General features: G+C 41.5%; 1 protein-coding gene across 1 annotated transcript; it reads left to right on the top strand.

Annotated features, from left to right (window-relative positions):
* Positions 1–1,283: 1,283 nt before the first annotated feature.
* On the top strand, positions 1,284–16,843 carry pitpnc1b (phosphatidylinositol transfer protein cytoplasmic 1b; the record flags this gene model as incomplete). Its single annotated transcript, XM_079227024.1, has 9 exons — positions 1,284–1,331; positions 5,028–5,176; positions 7,437–7,527; positions 7,932–8,003; positions 10,049–10,141; positions 12,578–12,733; positions 13,568–13,631; positions 13,783–13,866; positions 15,610–16,843. The coding sequence occupies 9 exons, from the start codon at positions 1,284–1,286 to the stop codon at positions 15,765–15,767; spliced, it is 915 nt and encodes a 304-aa protein (XP_079083150.1). The 3' UTR covers positions 15,768–16,843.
* Positions 16,844–17,053: the final 210 nt, after the last annotated feature.

A 17,053-nucleotide genomic window follows, 5' to 3' on the forward strand; every position in this document is an offset into this window, starting at 1 on the left:
TGTTTTGGCAGGCTTTCCCATGTTTAAAAATGCTGTACGTACTTCATCATTTTGGTAGAAAAAGGGTATAAGAATCAAGGGTGGTTCTTGGTTTTGGCCAATCAGACTGACCGGGAGAGGCCAAACATCTGCTTGGCAACAATATGTGCTTGTCGGCCACAGTCAGCTCTCACTCACACAAAAGGAGAGCGGTGCCGTGACTCAAGGACGGGCAAGGAATTCTGACTGCTTCGATTCCTCTACTCATTGACTAAACACGGATTCAATTAAACCCGGCTGAAGGTCATGAGGTAATACGATGTAAGCGAGCCTGGCGTTGTGCTTAATGGAAGTTCTCATGGCTCTGGTAATATTTAATCCCACGGCCCACCCTAACTACCCCTGTGTGTCCAACCTGGGGGTCCTGTCCTGAGGAATATGCCTCAAATTCAAAGACTGTGTTACTTATCGTTGCCAGATATAGAAAGATGATAGAGTGTGTTATTGTTGACAACAGTGTTGGCGACAGAGAGGAAAGAACAGATAAGGATCAGAGAGAGAGAGAGAGAGAGAGAGAGAGAGAGAGAGAGAGGGGGAGAAGGGAGAAGGGGGGCAGGAGAGGAGGTGACACAGGTGAGGAGGTACTAAAGTGCAGTAGGCGGGGAGTGGATAGTATGGGAGGGAGAGAAAAAAAGAGATAAGGAGGGAACAGACGAAGGAATTTGTGAACAGAAAACAGCGGAGGGCAGTTGAGGGGAAAAGCAAGAGCGCTGAGCAGACACCAAGGTTACGCTTGAGAAGTCTGAGGAGGAATTAAACAAAGCACAGAGAGGCAGAGAAGGGAAAGAACAGGTAGAGTTGGTTGGCTTTCAGCTAATTACCACTTGCTTACTGTGCTGAAAGAAAGCAAACAGAAAGCTAAGTGAGAAAAAACTACAAACAGAAAAGGGCAGCTGAAGGCAGGAGAAGAGAAAGCAGAAGTAACAAGAAAAGGAGGCAGAGACAGCAGTTAGAAAGTCGGGTCCCGGAGATTAATTGAGGAAGAGAAACAAAACAGGAGAGACGAGGCTGTAAGGAACGAGCGAGGGAGGGAATAAGTGAGAAACCAGCAGATACTCATTGACAGAGAGGACTGGACTAAACTCTATGGATTACTGACATCAGCAAAACAAAGGAAGAAGAGCGTCAGAAAAGAGGTCACTGTGGTGCAGCAGCAGCGTAGCTTGCCTGAGCCGGTCGACTATGCAACAAGACCGCTGAGACAGACAAACTCAAGCACAGACAGTCCTCTCTGTAACTACACCATGTTGATGAAAGAGTACCGCATATGTATGCCACTGACTGTAGATGAGGTAAGCGTGTTTGTCTTTCCCACGCTCACACACTCACTCACACACACACACACACATAACCCGCCCACAGTTTTAAATTGAAAGGGCAAGGGAGGGGTTTATTTCTAACGGGCAAGTGTTGTTTTAACTTGTAATCTTGAAAGTGTTAATGTGCTGATAAGAAAAGTGCCAACAGAGCACACAGAACTCCTGCGGTGGCTCTGTGGGAGCTTTGGCACACTGGGGTAGCGAGGAATGATCAGCACCGACGGGCTCGGCCAATCTGATGGAGCCAAAGCACAACACCTGGCCGGCAGCATCATAGCGCTGCTGTTGTGTCTAAATTAGCTCCCCATCTGCCTGCTGCGCTACTTCCCTCGCTTGCTTTAGCACACCTAGCAGCTCAGAAACTAGTTGGACTGGTTTACAGCTTTAGAAGAACTGAAGTCAAACAAAGACCTGCAGGTTTATCAACAAAGGAGATGCAGCTGGAGAGAAAAGGGGGCAGACGAGGGTGTTATGCGCCAAAGTGCCCTTCAGAAGAAACGTCCTCATCTCCTCCGATATCGTCCCCTCCCCCCTTCAATTGTACCTGTTACCACAACAATGACAGTGACAAATAGCAGTCCAAAATAGGATTTACAGTATCAGTTCAGGGCACACAGAAACTCGAGCTGGCAGCAAATCCTCTTTCGCCTGAATGTAATGTAAGTTTAAGTGCAGCTTATTTGAGGCGGTACCAAATCGTGACAGATACCTCAGTCCGAGCCGTTTACAACGTCCTCGGCCTTGCTTCATTTTTTAGAAGGGAAGGCTGTTGATTTTCAGGTGTGAAATAGCCAGAAGAATGTCTGTAACACAATACAGCTCAGCATGTGTGAAGGAATGTTCACTATTGTAGTTCTGCTGTTGGAAAAGCTGACAGAGGACGGCTGCAGTTCAGGTGGTAGTGGGTCAGTAGTGTTGCACAGAGCAACTGCCAAATGAATCATGCAACCTGGCTAAGACTCTGTCCATACTCTTGCTTTGGAGCTGAGCACACAATCAATTACAAATATTTAGATAACGTCGTCACATTGTCAGTGGATAGATCCAGGGTTACATAACAATTTCAAGTCTTTGCTGTTAGCATTTAATCACTGGAAAAGTTGCCACGAGCTTTACTTTAATCTTAAATTCTTTCATGTTCAGTTGCCGTCACACTGGCACTATCTGCTGAGTTTCCGACCCGCAATGATGAGCTATATTTACACTCAGGAATTTATGACAAATTCACAGCTTGTAAACTATCTTGCCATTAAAAAAAAAAGACAGTAGGAGGAAAATATACACCAAGAGCCTTCAATAGATGAGTCTGTCAACACATGACTCATCACAGCCAGTCTGAGTGCATAATAACAATGATTTAAGGACAGATGAATATTTCCAACTGCCTGCTAAGATTAGTTTCCTAAAAAAGCCAAAGAGATTTACAACCTGTGAGGGAGGAGCTTATTGCTCTGCAGTCTGTCCGTCTTCAGACTGTGTAAAAACTCTCATCGCTGTGATTAATTAAGTCCCATGGATACCCAATAAGTAAATATTGAATGTTGACATTACACCGTAATTGGAACAAGGAGGAGTGCCACGTTGATGTCAACAGAAAACATTGAAGGATAGCAAACCGAGATCTGCCCACCTCTTCCTCTCTTCCTCCCCATCTTTCTCCCTTTCTATTTTTGATTAAAATAATGCTTTAGTGCCACACAAATATAGGGCAACAAAATGAATTACATTACAGTGGCCACAGCAGAACAGTTTAGTTGTTTGCAGTATATTTAATTGCTTTTTCATGCAAACTTTCACCCAGTGCTGTGCAATTAAAAAGCGCACCCAATGCTGTACATAGAAGCAATGTTAAGGAGGAAAAGACAGAAACTCAAGTATCATTGTGGAAATTGTTCAAAAGGAAACCCTGAATCTGTGAGCTGGAGCTCATTGAGGAGGCCGCTCCAGATGCCCAAAGGCCTCGTCCTCTTTAGACTCGCGAACAGAAAATACTCCCGCCTCTTCAGCATCGAGCACAAACTGGGGCTGCAGCAGAGAACCAAGTCTTACTCCCCCTCTTAATTTAGACTCCCATGCAGTCACCCTCCCTGGACAAATTTAATTTTGATATCAGATATGGTAACTTGAGGGAAATCTTTATACACAGCAAAAGACTATTTAAAAAATGAAGAGCAAATAACAAAGCGTGCTCCTAAGCAGCAGTGAGTAAGTGCCCGTCGGGACAAAATCGGACTCAGCAACTATGTCTGAACCTGCTGCCAGGAGAATGTTCTGTCATCACTCCCACCAGCTACTTCCTCTTGGCTGATGGTTATTATAATTTCCTCAATGGAGTGTGCAGTCCATTGATTAGTAGTAGTGGTATTACTGTATTGATTGGTTACTGAAGTCTATACAATTTATTTTTTACCTTGTGGCCACCAATGAGTAACATTTTCTTTCATCTTTCAATTTAAAAGTTTCTGAAATGTCAAGTCATTTTTTTTTCATAGCCTAAAATCACAAATTTGAATCAAAAGGCTTAAAAATAATATGGTACGCTGTACGTTATATCCTTTAAGCAGAGAGGAATGGAATAATGCAAACCCTCTCAAATCATATCCACGGTCATATATAACATTTGGAAAAAAGAAAACAAAAATAGCTGTTGTTTTAATAAAATAATTAATCTTTCTTTCCTGTAAAACTAAATAGGAGCTAACGCAACTTTTAGCGACACGTGTGGCGCCTCAGTCTGTCGCTCCTCATCGCACTTCATTCTAATCAAATGCACAGGATTTTCAAATATTCAGTCTCACTAGGGAATATGTCACAGTCAAACTGGTACGAATAAGATGGGGTATGGTATAGTTTTTAACACTATGGTATTACAATACCTTTCTAGTATCGGTACACCGTCCTACAATACACCAGTATCTCCACTCATGGCTTGAGAACTACCATTCGCAAAGAAGCACCATATTTTTCTAGCAAGCCAATCAGAGCAGACTTTGGAGGAAGGCTTAAAGAGACAGGACTTAAATCTGAGCATTTCAGAAAATGAATGCAAGTATATTCAGTATGAGGTATGACCTGCAAACGAGCATGATACGCCCCCTTTAATTACTCTGTTTTGATTAAGAAAAACTCTTGATAGACTTTTGATTGGGGGGGAAGGGAAGAAACCTCTGGAGGAGCAACAGACAATCAATAGATGTATGTACAGAGAAGAGAGAAAAACAATGAAATAAAGTTGTGTACAAGCTTTAAAAGTTTAATTAAGACTGTAAAACAGCTGTAGCCACAACAACGACTAGCCTCTGGGATAATGCTGAATGCTAAAATGTAGTGTAACAGTATCCCAAGTGGAGAGTCCTCCTGTAATGTAAGTGAACAGAAAATATTAGGGCCCTATGAGTACCGCTCAATCTATTTTATTGGCAATGAATTCAACCGTATATGTTTGTAAGAGGAAAAGGGTGCCCGCCCCTTCAAATGTTTCATAGTTTTATTTGAAGCTTTAAACCTAGTGAATTGAGTTGCAACAAACACGTCTCTTTGGATGGCTTTTGATGATTTTGCTTTGTCCTTTTACGTTTTCTCACCACAGTTTTTTTTCTCTCTCTTTCCACCCCTCGTCCCCATCCTCACTTCCATGCACCTCATCCTAAACCTCCCCTCGGGCTCCAGTACAGGATTGGCCAGCTGTACATGATCAGTAAGCACAGCTGCGAGCAGAGTGGTGGGGGAGAAGGGGTGGAGGTGGTGAGGAATGAGTCAGATACTCACCCCCAGCACGGCCCCGGACAGCTGACGGAGAAGCGAATCTACCTCAGCAGGTAGAGTACACCTTGATCACGTTGCTGTGCTAATGAGGCACTAAAGCTAATAACTGGTGATTTGCAGGCTGAGCCTTATATGCTTGAGTTGTCAGCTCTGTCATTATGATAACTGATTGTGTTCGATCTTTGATCTCTCACTTCACTGCAAAGCTTTACGCTCTATAGATCCACGTTACAGGTATCACTACTGACAAGCAATAAAACATCATTTCAACACGGTAACGCCAACACTGCAGTGTAACCTGCCCTCATCCAAAGTCCAATAGCTGCTGGCTGAAACAAGTTCAGGCCTATACTGAGCGGTTACAGTAGAACTGTTATTATGCCATGAGCTCATCTTACAGTCAATCCCTCGAGTGTTCTTAACTACACACTCCCAGCTGAGAAAAATCCTGAAGGTTATAAAAACATATCTCTGTTGTCAGTTGGAGACATCAGAGGCACAAACTGTTCAATAGAAGTTAATATATATTATTATCATGCATTACATATGTAAAAACACTTATGTGGTTTTTGCCATAGGAGGCACATTTCATATGATTAGGAAAAACACATTTGTTTATAATTGTTTTGATAAAATAAAATCCTGGCATTAGAAGTTATATTATAAGCTAATTATAGCTTGTAGTCAGAAGTTTAAACAGGTCATAATTCTCTCTCTAAAATCTATTCTCTATGTCTATGAAAACAAAAACAAACCTTAAAACAACTGTATTTATTCGAGTTTCTTTTTTTTATAACAAGATTACATTGGAAGACATTACGCTAATGTTATGATTTACCTTTGCCCAATATTCATGTCCACTGAATAGAGCTGGAAAACATAAATCAACTAATGTAGTTGTTAGCTTGATTATTGAGCCAAGCTGCCCACCACCTTGTAACATGTCGCTCGCAGCCTGTGAACCATGCAGTGAAACGAGGTGAGAGGCGGGGCTACACTGCACAAACACACATGGTTGTTGCTCTCAGCCACATGCGCCACAGGTGTGTATTGCTACACAGGTGCGTTAAAAAAACACTTAAATATGTCTCTATATCTAATTACAACTATATGTTATAAACTATTCATATAAACTCTAAGTGAGGGGTGTTAAAATAAGTGTTGAGCTTGGCTTCCAGCTACAGTCATCAAAGTACACAAGGAAGTATGTGACAGATGATGCCAGGGCTGAAATGTCGCAATTGTTTTCAAACTACAGTAATTTAAAGCGATGCATGAATCCAGCGTCCATGTTATTGTGCTGAAAGGAAGTGTTATATCTGCCTTGTGTTTAGGGTGACAGTCCATTATCAATAAATTGTGATAACTGTGAAACTAAGAAACAGCCGTGATTGTCTTTTAACTCTAAATCCATTCCCTAACCCTAAACTAACCTCTCTCATTACCCTAATGTAACCTCAACGCTTATTCTAATCACCACTATGAACCCAAGGCCTAATCCTGAAATAAACTCTTACAGAAGTAAAGAAATGTTCTAACTGTGGAGGATTTTCCTAATCTTTCTGTGCTTGTGGGACATTTGGTCCTCATTAGTAAAGATATGCTGGACCACACACACACACACACATACACGGTATATATATATAAGAATACAACGAAGTACAACTGCTTTGTTCTGTTGAGTTTAATAGTTGTGTGTAATATGTACAACTTTATGTCGTGGCTCACCGTGCCATTCGTCTTTCCACACTACTGCTTGCCTGTGTCCAACCAGAAGAATGTCCCGGATGTTCTGAAATAATACCAAAAACAAACACTTTTTTTTTATAAAAATGCTACATAGTGCTCTGAATTATGCAGGCATAGGTCTAACTTGCGACATAGTGCGTCATTGTCAAGAAAAATGGTGATACCTTTGTCTACTTTAAGAATTCCATCATGATTAAAATGATTTATCTTCCATAAATGGAGACTTATCTCAACAGTCTTATTTGCGCTTGCCTATATCAAAACTAAAACTACATTCCAGTCAACAGTACCAATGTTGGGAACTGGGCGTTTTCTTCTTAGTGCTTTTGTTTTTTGTTTCTAGTTTAATTACTTTGCGTCATTGTGGAGGATACATGTGTTGGAACAAAGGGGATTTTTACAGCTACAGCGACCATGCATCACCAGAGGTGTAATTGGGAATGAGTCATAAAATGAATGTATGAGAGTAGCCTACAGGTAATCTCCCTCCATAATCTCTGTCTCCTACTATTCTCCTCTTTTACTCCCTGACTAACGTTCTTCTTTCTTCCTTTTTGCATTCAGTAAACTGCCGTCCTGGGCGCAAACATTTGTCCCGCGATTCTTCTATGTGACAGAAAAGGCCTGGAACTTCTATCCGTACACCATCACAGGTGTGTTTTTGTGTTTGAGTTCCTTTATTTGTCTTATACATCAGGTTACTTTCACCTCAATGCATTATACAAAACTTATTTACTTTTAGCAGCTGGTTCCATCAAATATTCATCCCTATGTATGCATGTATTCCCCCATGGTAACGTGCATGTGTGTGAGAGCAATTGCATGCTCATGCATGTATGAGTAACTAATGCCGTTTCTCCCTTTTCATATTGAACATCCCTGGTGCTGCAGAGTACTCAGTAAGTATTCTCACACATCATTTAGTGTACATGAATAAACAGAGCTCATCTATTTCCAGTATCAGTGGATCTAATCTGCAGCCTCATTCCACTCTCTCTATATTTCTATCTTTGCCCTCAACCCCTTTTTCTTCCATTTTTACCTCCCGTCACCCCGTAGGTATCATTCCTCCCCAAGTTCAGCATCCGCATTGAGACGAGATTCGAGAACAACAACGGCGATAACAGCAATGTGAGTATGAGATGGAACGAGAGGTGAGAAAGATGGAGTGATAATGGGAGAGGGGGAGGAGAAAGACAAGGGGGAAGTCGAGAAATTGCAATTTTCTCTGCAGCACAAAGCAAATGTTCATCACAATGATGTGCCCATTACAAGGAACACAAACAAAGCGCGAAATGCGGTATTGGCAGATCTATTAACCAGACATGCAGCGGCGAGGAGCACGGCTGCCATGCTGCATTTTGTCCAAGGCGACCGTGCATAAACACACACACACACACACACACACACACACACACACACACACACACACACACACAAATTCAGTAACAACTGGCACTCTGTCTGGCACTTGAATTTGCGCTCTGTAATCAAGGAAATCGTCGAGTTACAAGAACCAACATGTCAAATATGGAGATCTACAGCTCTGCTTGTCAAGAAAAATTTGGTGAATCCTGTTTCATGTCACACAGTTACAAGTTACTTCAGTTTATTTCAAACAAACACAAATTCAGTTGTGCCTCATTCATGCACATCATTATATACAGTAAGTACTGTACTGAAGACCACATTTTAGGTCATTTTACTTTACTTGAGAAATGTCTTTTCATGCTACTTATATGTCTACTATATTTCAATGGGAAATGTTGTAGTTTATATTTTACTAAATTTGGCAGTTATATGAGACTTTGTTATAAATTAAACAACCCAAACATTTTTTTTAAATTAGATCTTTTACGACCTTTTTCAACATTTCATGTTTCCAGGTTCTCATTTTCCATTTTGTTATTGTTTATTGGCTGAACAGACCAAACAAGTAATGGATTGATTGAGAAAGTAATAGGCATATTTAAACTGCAGCCCTACATAGTAGAGTTTAAAAAGTAGCTCTACTTCAACCAAGCGAAACATTAAAATGCTGCTTATGCATTAAGCATGAGCAATAATAATCTAAAGAAATAATAAATAGTAATAAGTAGTCAAGTACAAGTATTTATACTTCTGATACTTTAACTACATTTCCCTGATCTTACTTGCATACTTTTAAAAGGTGCAGTATACACGATTCAGAGTGTAGCAGCAAACAACTATTTGCTATGTAAAGAAATAGTGGAGTAATGTCTCCCTGTGCAAAAAATTGATCTCCCTCTGTGTACGTTCTCCTAGCTTTGTTGCCACAGCGTATGCTTTTAGTGCATGTGCAGCCTTCCATTTCCCCTCAGGTCAAACGTGCTGCCCTTTTGCCGTAAACTGCACCAGAAGCACTTTTAGCTGCGAGCTGCCGGGCAAAATGCTTTGAATCTCGAAAAGCACTTTTAAGTAACATTCTCATTGCAATACTTTTACCCGTAATGGAGTATTTTTTACAGTGTGGCAAGAGTACTTCAACACTGCAGAGGCTCTCTGTATCTCTGTCTGAATATCTCCATAAAACAGAGCGACAATGACGAGGAAACCGTGAGAGCGTCGTGCCCTGAGCACATTGTGAAAAGCAACACAAAACATCCAACTAATGTAACTCATGCCAAGGGAAGGAGCAAGACCTTGGGTAGACACAGACCAACAGCAGCACCACAGGAGCATAGCTGGCTTTTATCTGACAGCAGGTTTTCCTTATTTGTTAGTTTTCAACTGTGCAATGAAGAATTTCAGCAGGGCACTAGAACACATTTTAACCAAGGTCAGATAAAAGAGCAGCCCCCTCTCTCCTCATTTTCGCTCAAGGAAAAGTGTATTCTGCTCTCATAACTCTTCTTTTTCCTCATCTTTTAATATCTCTCATATGCCCTTGTCCCCCCCCTCTCCATCTCCATCTCCCACTCCTCTGTCTGTTCTCTCTCATTTGCTCCACTGTGATTTGCTGCAAGGGCCTCAGGGTGGGATATAGTGAGGGGTGTTATGGTGTGTGACCTCAGTTCTCTACACAGTTACTCATCTACTCTCTTCCCCTTCTCCACTGATTGAGTGACTGCATGTGTGTGAGAGTACGGTGGAGTATGTGTCTGAGTATCTGCTCCTATTATACTGTATGACCTCCCCCATCTGTTTGGATGTAGGTGTTCGGGGACACGCCAACCCCGGCAGAGAATGTGAGTTTCCTGGATATCCTGAGTGACCCCATCCCTGAAAAGCACTACAAAGACACAGAGGTAGGTACTGTTCTGTTACACGCACACTAATGTTAATGTGCAGCCACGTAAAGGCAAAAACAAATGACTATGAGTAGAAAAAAATATATTGATCACATTAAAGGGGACCTATTCTAATTTTCCGCTTCATACTTACATTTGGGGTGTCAGCTATACCACGTTTTCATGCTTTTAAAATGTTCCTGCACCGTCAACAAAACGTTGTGTATAAAAACTGCTTAGCAGCTACTGAGAGATGCTTAGATCTTTTCACTTATAAAGTTTGTGCCAGTATTTGTGGAGTGAAATATTTGTCAATTATTTTTGCCTTTAAAAATACTGTAGAGACTATTTTATTATTTATATTGTTATCTGTCAATATTTTATTAAAGTTTGACTGAAATAGAAATGTGTGGCTTACATAAGGATTTTTTTACCTTTCTACATGCATGAAATCCAATTAACTACCTGTTAAAACAATGCAATTGCATAAAGCCTTATGTAATAACATGTTGTATTTCTCTCAGATCCATATTTCTAAATAAAAAAACGACAAACCCACTTAATTTATTGACGGTAAAATTGAAACATAAATTAGGTTCACAAAATGCAAAAAGTAGCCAGAGCCAAAACTGTCCACGTCATCAGAGTAAATGGTTTCCTGTATACCAACGTTGCGTCAGCTGGTAATGGACCCTCAGGTCAGTGGTCCACCGGACACGTCTTCCTGTGGATACCGAGACTTTTCTGATGCTGCTTCTCCTCTGGTGGTTTCTCATTCTGTGGGGAGAGCCTGGTGGGTTCAGGAACACCTCATCAAACAGGAGCTTGTGGGCCGAGCATCAGGTCACTTTGACGGCCTGTAAATCATGTCAGATTCAGTATTAGATATACTGTAATGTAATAATGTCAAAGGGAATTGCACTGGACACACTCCACACGCTACGCTTTAGTCTTTAGAACTAATGGTGTGTTTGCTATGAACACTGGCTGGTCCTTATAAAACAACAGTGTTCCCCCGTTGTTCCATGTTATCAAGTAAACCCACTTACCTTGATTGCTTGTAATTTGTGAGCAATCAAGTAACATGTTTGGTGGTTGGTGATATTTATCTATTGCGATTGTGAAAAAAAGTTTAGTGCCGATATTGTTGAAATAAAAGCATATATCTGACTGTTTGTTGCGTGGCTTTATTGCCATGTGCCAATCCTGTTTGCTCCCAAAATATATTACCTTGTAATATATCGCGTAGTATACACCCATTGTCTGCTCTAAAACTGCCATTTGGTCTGATTATCAATAACATTAAATAAATAAATAATTACAACATGCAAGTGAAATAAGGTTACTTACAGTTTACACACTGTCTCAACGCAGCCTCTCACAGATGGATCAGCCGAAGAGCTACACACTGGGCTGATGTGGAGGACCGAGTTAGTGTGGCTGTTATTGGCACAAAACTGCATCCAATATTGTCAAGCGTTATCTTCTTCAGGAAACGCAAACTAATTTAACTTTCCTTCACACAAAACTTGAAGAGTAGTCCTGAGCAGAGCGTTGTCCTTCGAGGGCGGCCTGTGCCTGGAGCAGATGCCGATATAAAGAACTCTGCTTTTCGCAAAAGTAAAAACAAAAACAGCCTGAAGCCTGAGGTTTTTGCTCTAAGGGATTACGTCTACATATGTTTACCTCATTCTTTGAAACCTTGGCCACATTTATTATTCAGCAAAATTACATATGTATATGACAGAAAATAAGGACAAGCATAAAAGTGAGTATTCCATGAGAAGATTGATACCACTCTCATGTGTTTGTATCAAGCTAGAGACTCATATTATCTGAGCATAAAGAAAATGGAACCATCAGCGGCAAACATTAACGTGAAGTTGGCATATGAATTAGATGTTTTTATATAACTTTGCTTTACCGGCTTGAGACTTTGCTTCTGAAGGAGCAAAACATTAGTGACGCCTTTTTAAAATCTTCATTCCCTCCCTGCCACGGTTTTACACTTCTTCACTCCCTTCAGGTCTTTAGAGACAAAGGTCAATTCACAGTCATGAGTACACAGAAGCATGCAGAAGAGCACACATCCACAAAAATACATGCATACACAAACACACATGCATACACACACAAACAAACAAAAAACACTAAACTCACAGAATAAATTTCTCTGCGAAAATGTAAAATCACAAACACTTTCGTAATGTGTTATCACACTTTCCTCCTATGGGCTCTGTTGAGCAACAATCTGCTTGCACCTCCACACACCCACACCCACACCCTCACACACACACACACACACACACACACACACACACACACACACACACACACACACACACACACACACACACACACACACACACAGTTCCCCCCTGAAGACTCCTCATGGGGCCAAAGTTTCTGCAGACTCAGCATCTAACATATAGACCCACTGTTTACTCTGTGCAGGATCCGAGTCGCTGGCTGTCAAGTAAAACTGGCCGAGGGCCTCTGGAGAAAGGCTGGAGAGACAACCACAAGCCCATTATGTGCTCCTATAAGAGGGTGCAGTGCAGCTTCGAGGTGTATGGCTTCCAGACCAGGACTGAGGAGTTCATACACAGAGTGAGAAAGAGTTTTTTTTCTCCCATCATGCCTTGTCCCTGTGCTGATGTAAAGAGGGTTGGATCAAGACACGATATGCAATTAATGTTACGAGCCCATATAGGTGTAATACAAGGTGCCAAAAAGAGAATTTATTGCTAATTGGATTTAATAAAGCGCTGCGCTTCACTCAAGCATTGATTCCTGCATGTTGGAGTCTTTAACTCCAGTAAAAATCCGGATGGTTATTTTTTATTCAAATGTGCCAACAAATCATTATGACATTAATTTCCAGACATTAGTAAAAAATCATCAAGATCATTGCCAAGAAAGATCTGAGTTGACCTCAGTTTTATGTAATACAATTTTAGATCAGATTTATTGGGAAAATAGAGGACCTCTGTTCTTCTGGCGTAAACAAAGCAAAGGTGTTCAGAGTTTCTCACAGAGGAAGCTGGTGTAACAAGTTAAAGAACTAATTAAAAAAAATCCCTTTTGTTCCAACACATGTATCCTCCACAATGACGCAGAGTAATTCAACTCGAAACCAAAACCAAAAGCACTAAGAAGAAAACTAGAAATGCCCAGTAACATTGTTACTGTTGACTGGAATGTTGTTTTAGTTTTGATAATGGCAAGCGCAAATAAGACTGCTGAGATAAGTCTCCATTTATGGAAGATAAGTCATCTTAATCATAATGGAATTTATTTAAAGTAGACAAAGGTATCACCATTTTTCTTGACAATGACGTACTATAACATACTGCCGCATGTCAGACCCATGCCTGCATAATTCAGAGCACTATGTAGCATTTCTTTTTCTTTTTTAAGTATTTGTTTTTGGTATTATTTCAGAACATCCGAGACATTCTTCTGGTTGGACACAGGCAAGCAGTAGCGTGGATAGACGAATGGCACGGTGAGTCGCGACGTAAAATTGTACATATTACACACGCTTAAAGTCAACAGAACAAAGCAGTTATACTTTGTTGTATTCTTAGATATATACCCTGTGTAATACAATGTAATTCTGAGGCTGTGTGTGTGTGTGTGTTTTGCTTTCCCCACAGGGCTGAGTATTGAGGAGGTGAGAGAGTACGAGCAAGCAATGCAAGAGAAGACCAACACTAAAGTTAAATCCAGTCAGAACACAGGTGAGGCTGCAGCTCCTGACCTGCACTGTCCAGAAATACCACAGAGGATGGGAGGGAAGACAGAAGGGAGTAGGGGAGGAAGGGAGAGTAGAGAGAATACAGCTGGATATGACAACAATGAAGATAGAGAGAGATGAGGAGTATATGAAAAGAGTAGTTGGAAATGCATAATTGTGCTGCGTGGTTATTATTCGTGCATTTCATCTCAGCTAAATAAGCAGCGGATACAGAAGGAGTCGAGGAGGAATTACAGAGAGGGGCAAACATTTTTTTTTTTAAATCACTAGGAATTTACAATAAATCTATTTTGTATTTATTAGCCCACCATGTCATCCATTGTTGTGAACAGACTACAAAATAGTATGAATGAATAACTCTGTACTGCTAACAGGCTTGAACTGAGGCTGGCTGCGCTATTAGTGCCTTAGCTGTGCCCTACAAGTACCCAGATGGCTGGTGCACATCTGTGGGAGAGAAAAAAAGGAGAGGGAAGAGCAGTCGGGAGGCATTTCACTACACATGGAACAGTGAGGAGGGAGAGACAAGAGGGTGTATGCCCAGAAAAGGACGACAGAACGACAGATGTAAGGGGGGAGAGTGTATGCTGGCTCATGAAGTGATAATGCCACTGCGTCAGCCTGATAAACAGTGTAATGCAGCCACCTGCTGAACTCACCCCATCACCAGCCCTCTCAACATAAATAACCAGCCATTGCAGCACTTGGCTGCAAATGTCAGCCCTGGTGGGGGTCTGTGCCTGGGCCGATGTGTAGTGAGTGTGTGTTGTGTGTTTGTGCATGTGTGCGTGTGTATGTGGTCACCCTGCCCCCTGCTGGTGAGTCGGGTGAACCTCAGCTGGATGTGGGAGATATCAAAGGTAGAATTCTCAATATGGCCTGTAGCTTTTTGCTGCCTGTGCTCTCTCTCTCTCTGTGTGTGTGTGTGTGTGTGTGTGTGTGTGTGTGTGTGTGTGTGTGTGTGTGTGTGTGTGTGTGTGTGTGTGATGATGAGCGACATCAAGCTGCAACAAATCTGCAGTGCATGATGATGATGATGAATATTCAACCGGCCGAGTGTGTGAAATCAGCAGTCCAGCTGGAGATGTGTGTGTGCAGTACATTATAGGTTGTTGTGTGTGTGTGTGTGTGTGTGTGTGTGTGTGTGTGTGTGTGTGTGTGTGTGTGTGTGTGTGTGTGATGATGAGCGACATCAAGCTGCAACAAATCTGCAGTCATTGCTCAACCTGCTGCAGCTCGCTGCACCGCCATGACCCCCTACAGGCCAAACGCTGCCACTGTATTTATATCTGCACAGCGCAAATTATATTTTCACTTCATTCATCTACCATAATAAAAGTAAATGGATGTCATTTACACAAGAGTTTAATATTAAGTCGGGAGTGTGGGTTGAATACCAATAAGGGATTTAACTAATGGGAATCTAAGTGAACGACACAGATCGGGAGTATACTTAAATAAATTGAAAACTCAAACAGTTGTCCCTCTGTTTCTCTTCTTCTCAGTGTCTCTTTTGCTTTTCTTCCTCCTTTATCTCTGCACTGTTGTTTCTTTCATGTCATGTGTATCTAATTCTCTCTCCATCTCTCAGTCTTTCAATTTGCTTTAATGGCATAACGTGAAAAGCATCTTGATGTCAAGGCAAATGAGGGGGAATCGAGGATAAAGGAAACGGGAACAATTTTAAAAACCTCCCCCTCTATCTCTATCCAACTCTCCCTCTCAGACTCCCCGGCTGCCTCACGTCCTGTGTTCTCTCGCTCCATCTCGGTGACAGACGAGCGTTCCCTGAAGAAGATGGGAGTGACGACTGCGGCCATGTCTGACCCCTCTGCCTCCTCTGTGCCCCACAGTCCCATTCGCCTCCACTCCACCACTGAATGACGCCTCACACACATGTATTGCACAGTGCATAGACACAGGAACCAATGTTCTAATATATGTCGAATATAAGGCTACAGCTAACAGCTGCTTAGTATGAAAAAAGTATGAAAATTATAATTCAGTTTCTGGGATCGATGTACTGGACAATGTTGTATCATATTACCGTAAAACACTCAATTGTGGATTTTTGTGCATATCAAACAAGTGAGATATCACATAATAAATAATCTTTAGATGCAGCGGTAGGCAGATTTTAAAACCGTTAGACAGAGACATCGAGCTGTTTTTCCCCGTTTCCAGTCTTTATGCTGAGCTAAGCAAAGCTAAGTTAACTGGCTGCGGGCTCCATATTTATAGGAAACGTATGAAAGCAGTATAGATCTTCATATCTAATTCTCCAGCAGAGAGCAAAAATAATGCATTTCCTAAAATGTCCTGCAAGACCATCATAGAAATATTTATCTATTCTTGTGCATACGTCGGTGCCAACTCCAAAACAAGTTTTACTGTTGCATTCAAAAACCCTACCAGTGTCTTCGACAACCTGTAAGCTTGGTGCATTTCAGCGTTCATCAGTGATAGTGGAGCTCAGCGACCACCAGCAGGGCTCTCCAATTGTTTCCTAACCCCCTCTCAGCAGCACACAGACAGATGCATAAGGAGTTTAATAGAGTGGATCTAATGAGAGGGAAGCCGAGAACGGAGGAGGCGGCTATAGATCTGTTCCCTTCTCCACCTCAGCCAAAAGTCAGACCAGGTGTATTGATAGAGAGCAGTGAGGCGTCGTATTGGGTCCTTGATCACTTAGCTGAGCACAGCAATTTGGTCAAGCCAGGGCTAAACTTCCACTATGAGTCAATAATATGACCATTTATAAGATTATTAGCTTAATTCTTTTATGTACATTTAGAGGAGAATGGGTTTTCATCATCAGGGATCAACCATGGCAACGATGAAATGTGTTCGTTGTCCTTATTTGTTAATCATTTTAGTTTGAAGAAGTATCAAGTAGAAGATGTATGTGAGAATGACACTGTAGTCTTTTGTAATGGATTTTTATCAATAAATACAATTTATATCCAATGAGAGGGTTCACTCGTATCCTGATATCTACCTAGATAAGCGAAAAAATAGAATCACTGAACACATTATCAGCCATGTTTAATCAGTATTGACCTGTAAAGATGGACCAGCTGCTCTCACATCATAGCACTCGCATATAATCTACTCACCAATTTCACACTTGTGTGCCATGTGGAACCAGCTCGAGCAGCAGTGGACATGAA

Source organism: Taurulus bubalis (genome assembly GCF_910589615.1).
Source record: "Taurulus bubalis genome assembly, chromosome: 12".
Taxonomy (NCBI): Eukaryota; Metazoa; Chordata; class Actinopteri; order Perciformes; family Cottidae; genus Taurulus; species Taurulus bubalis.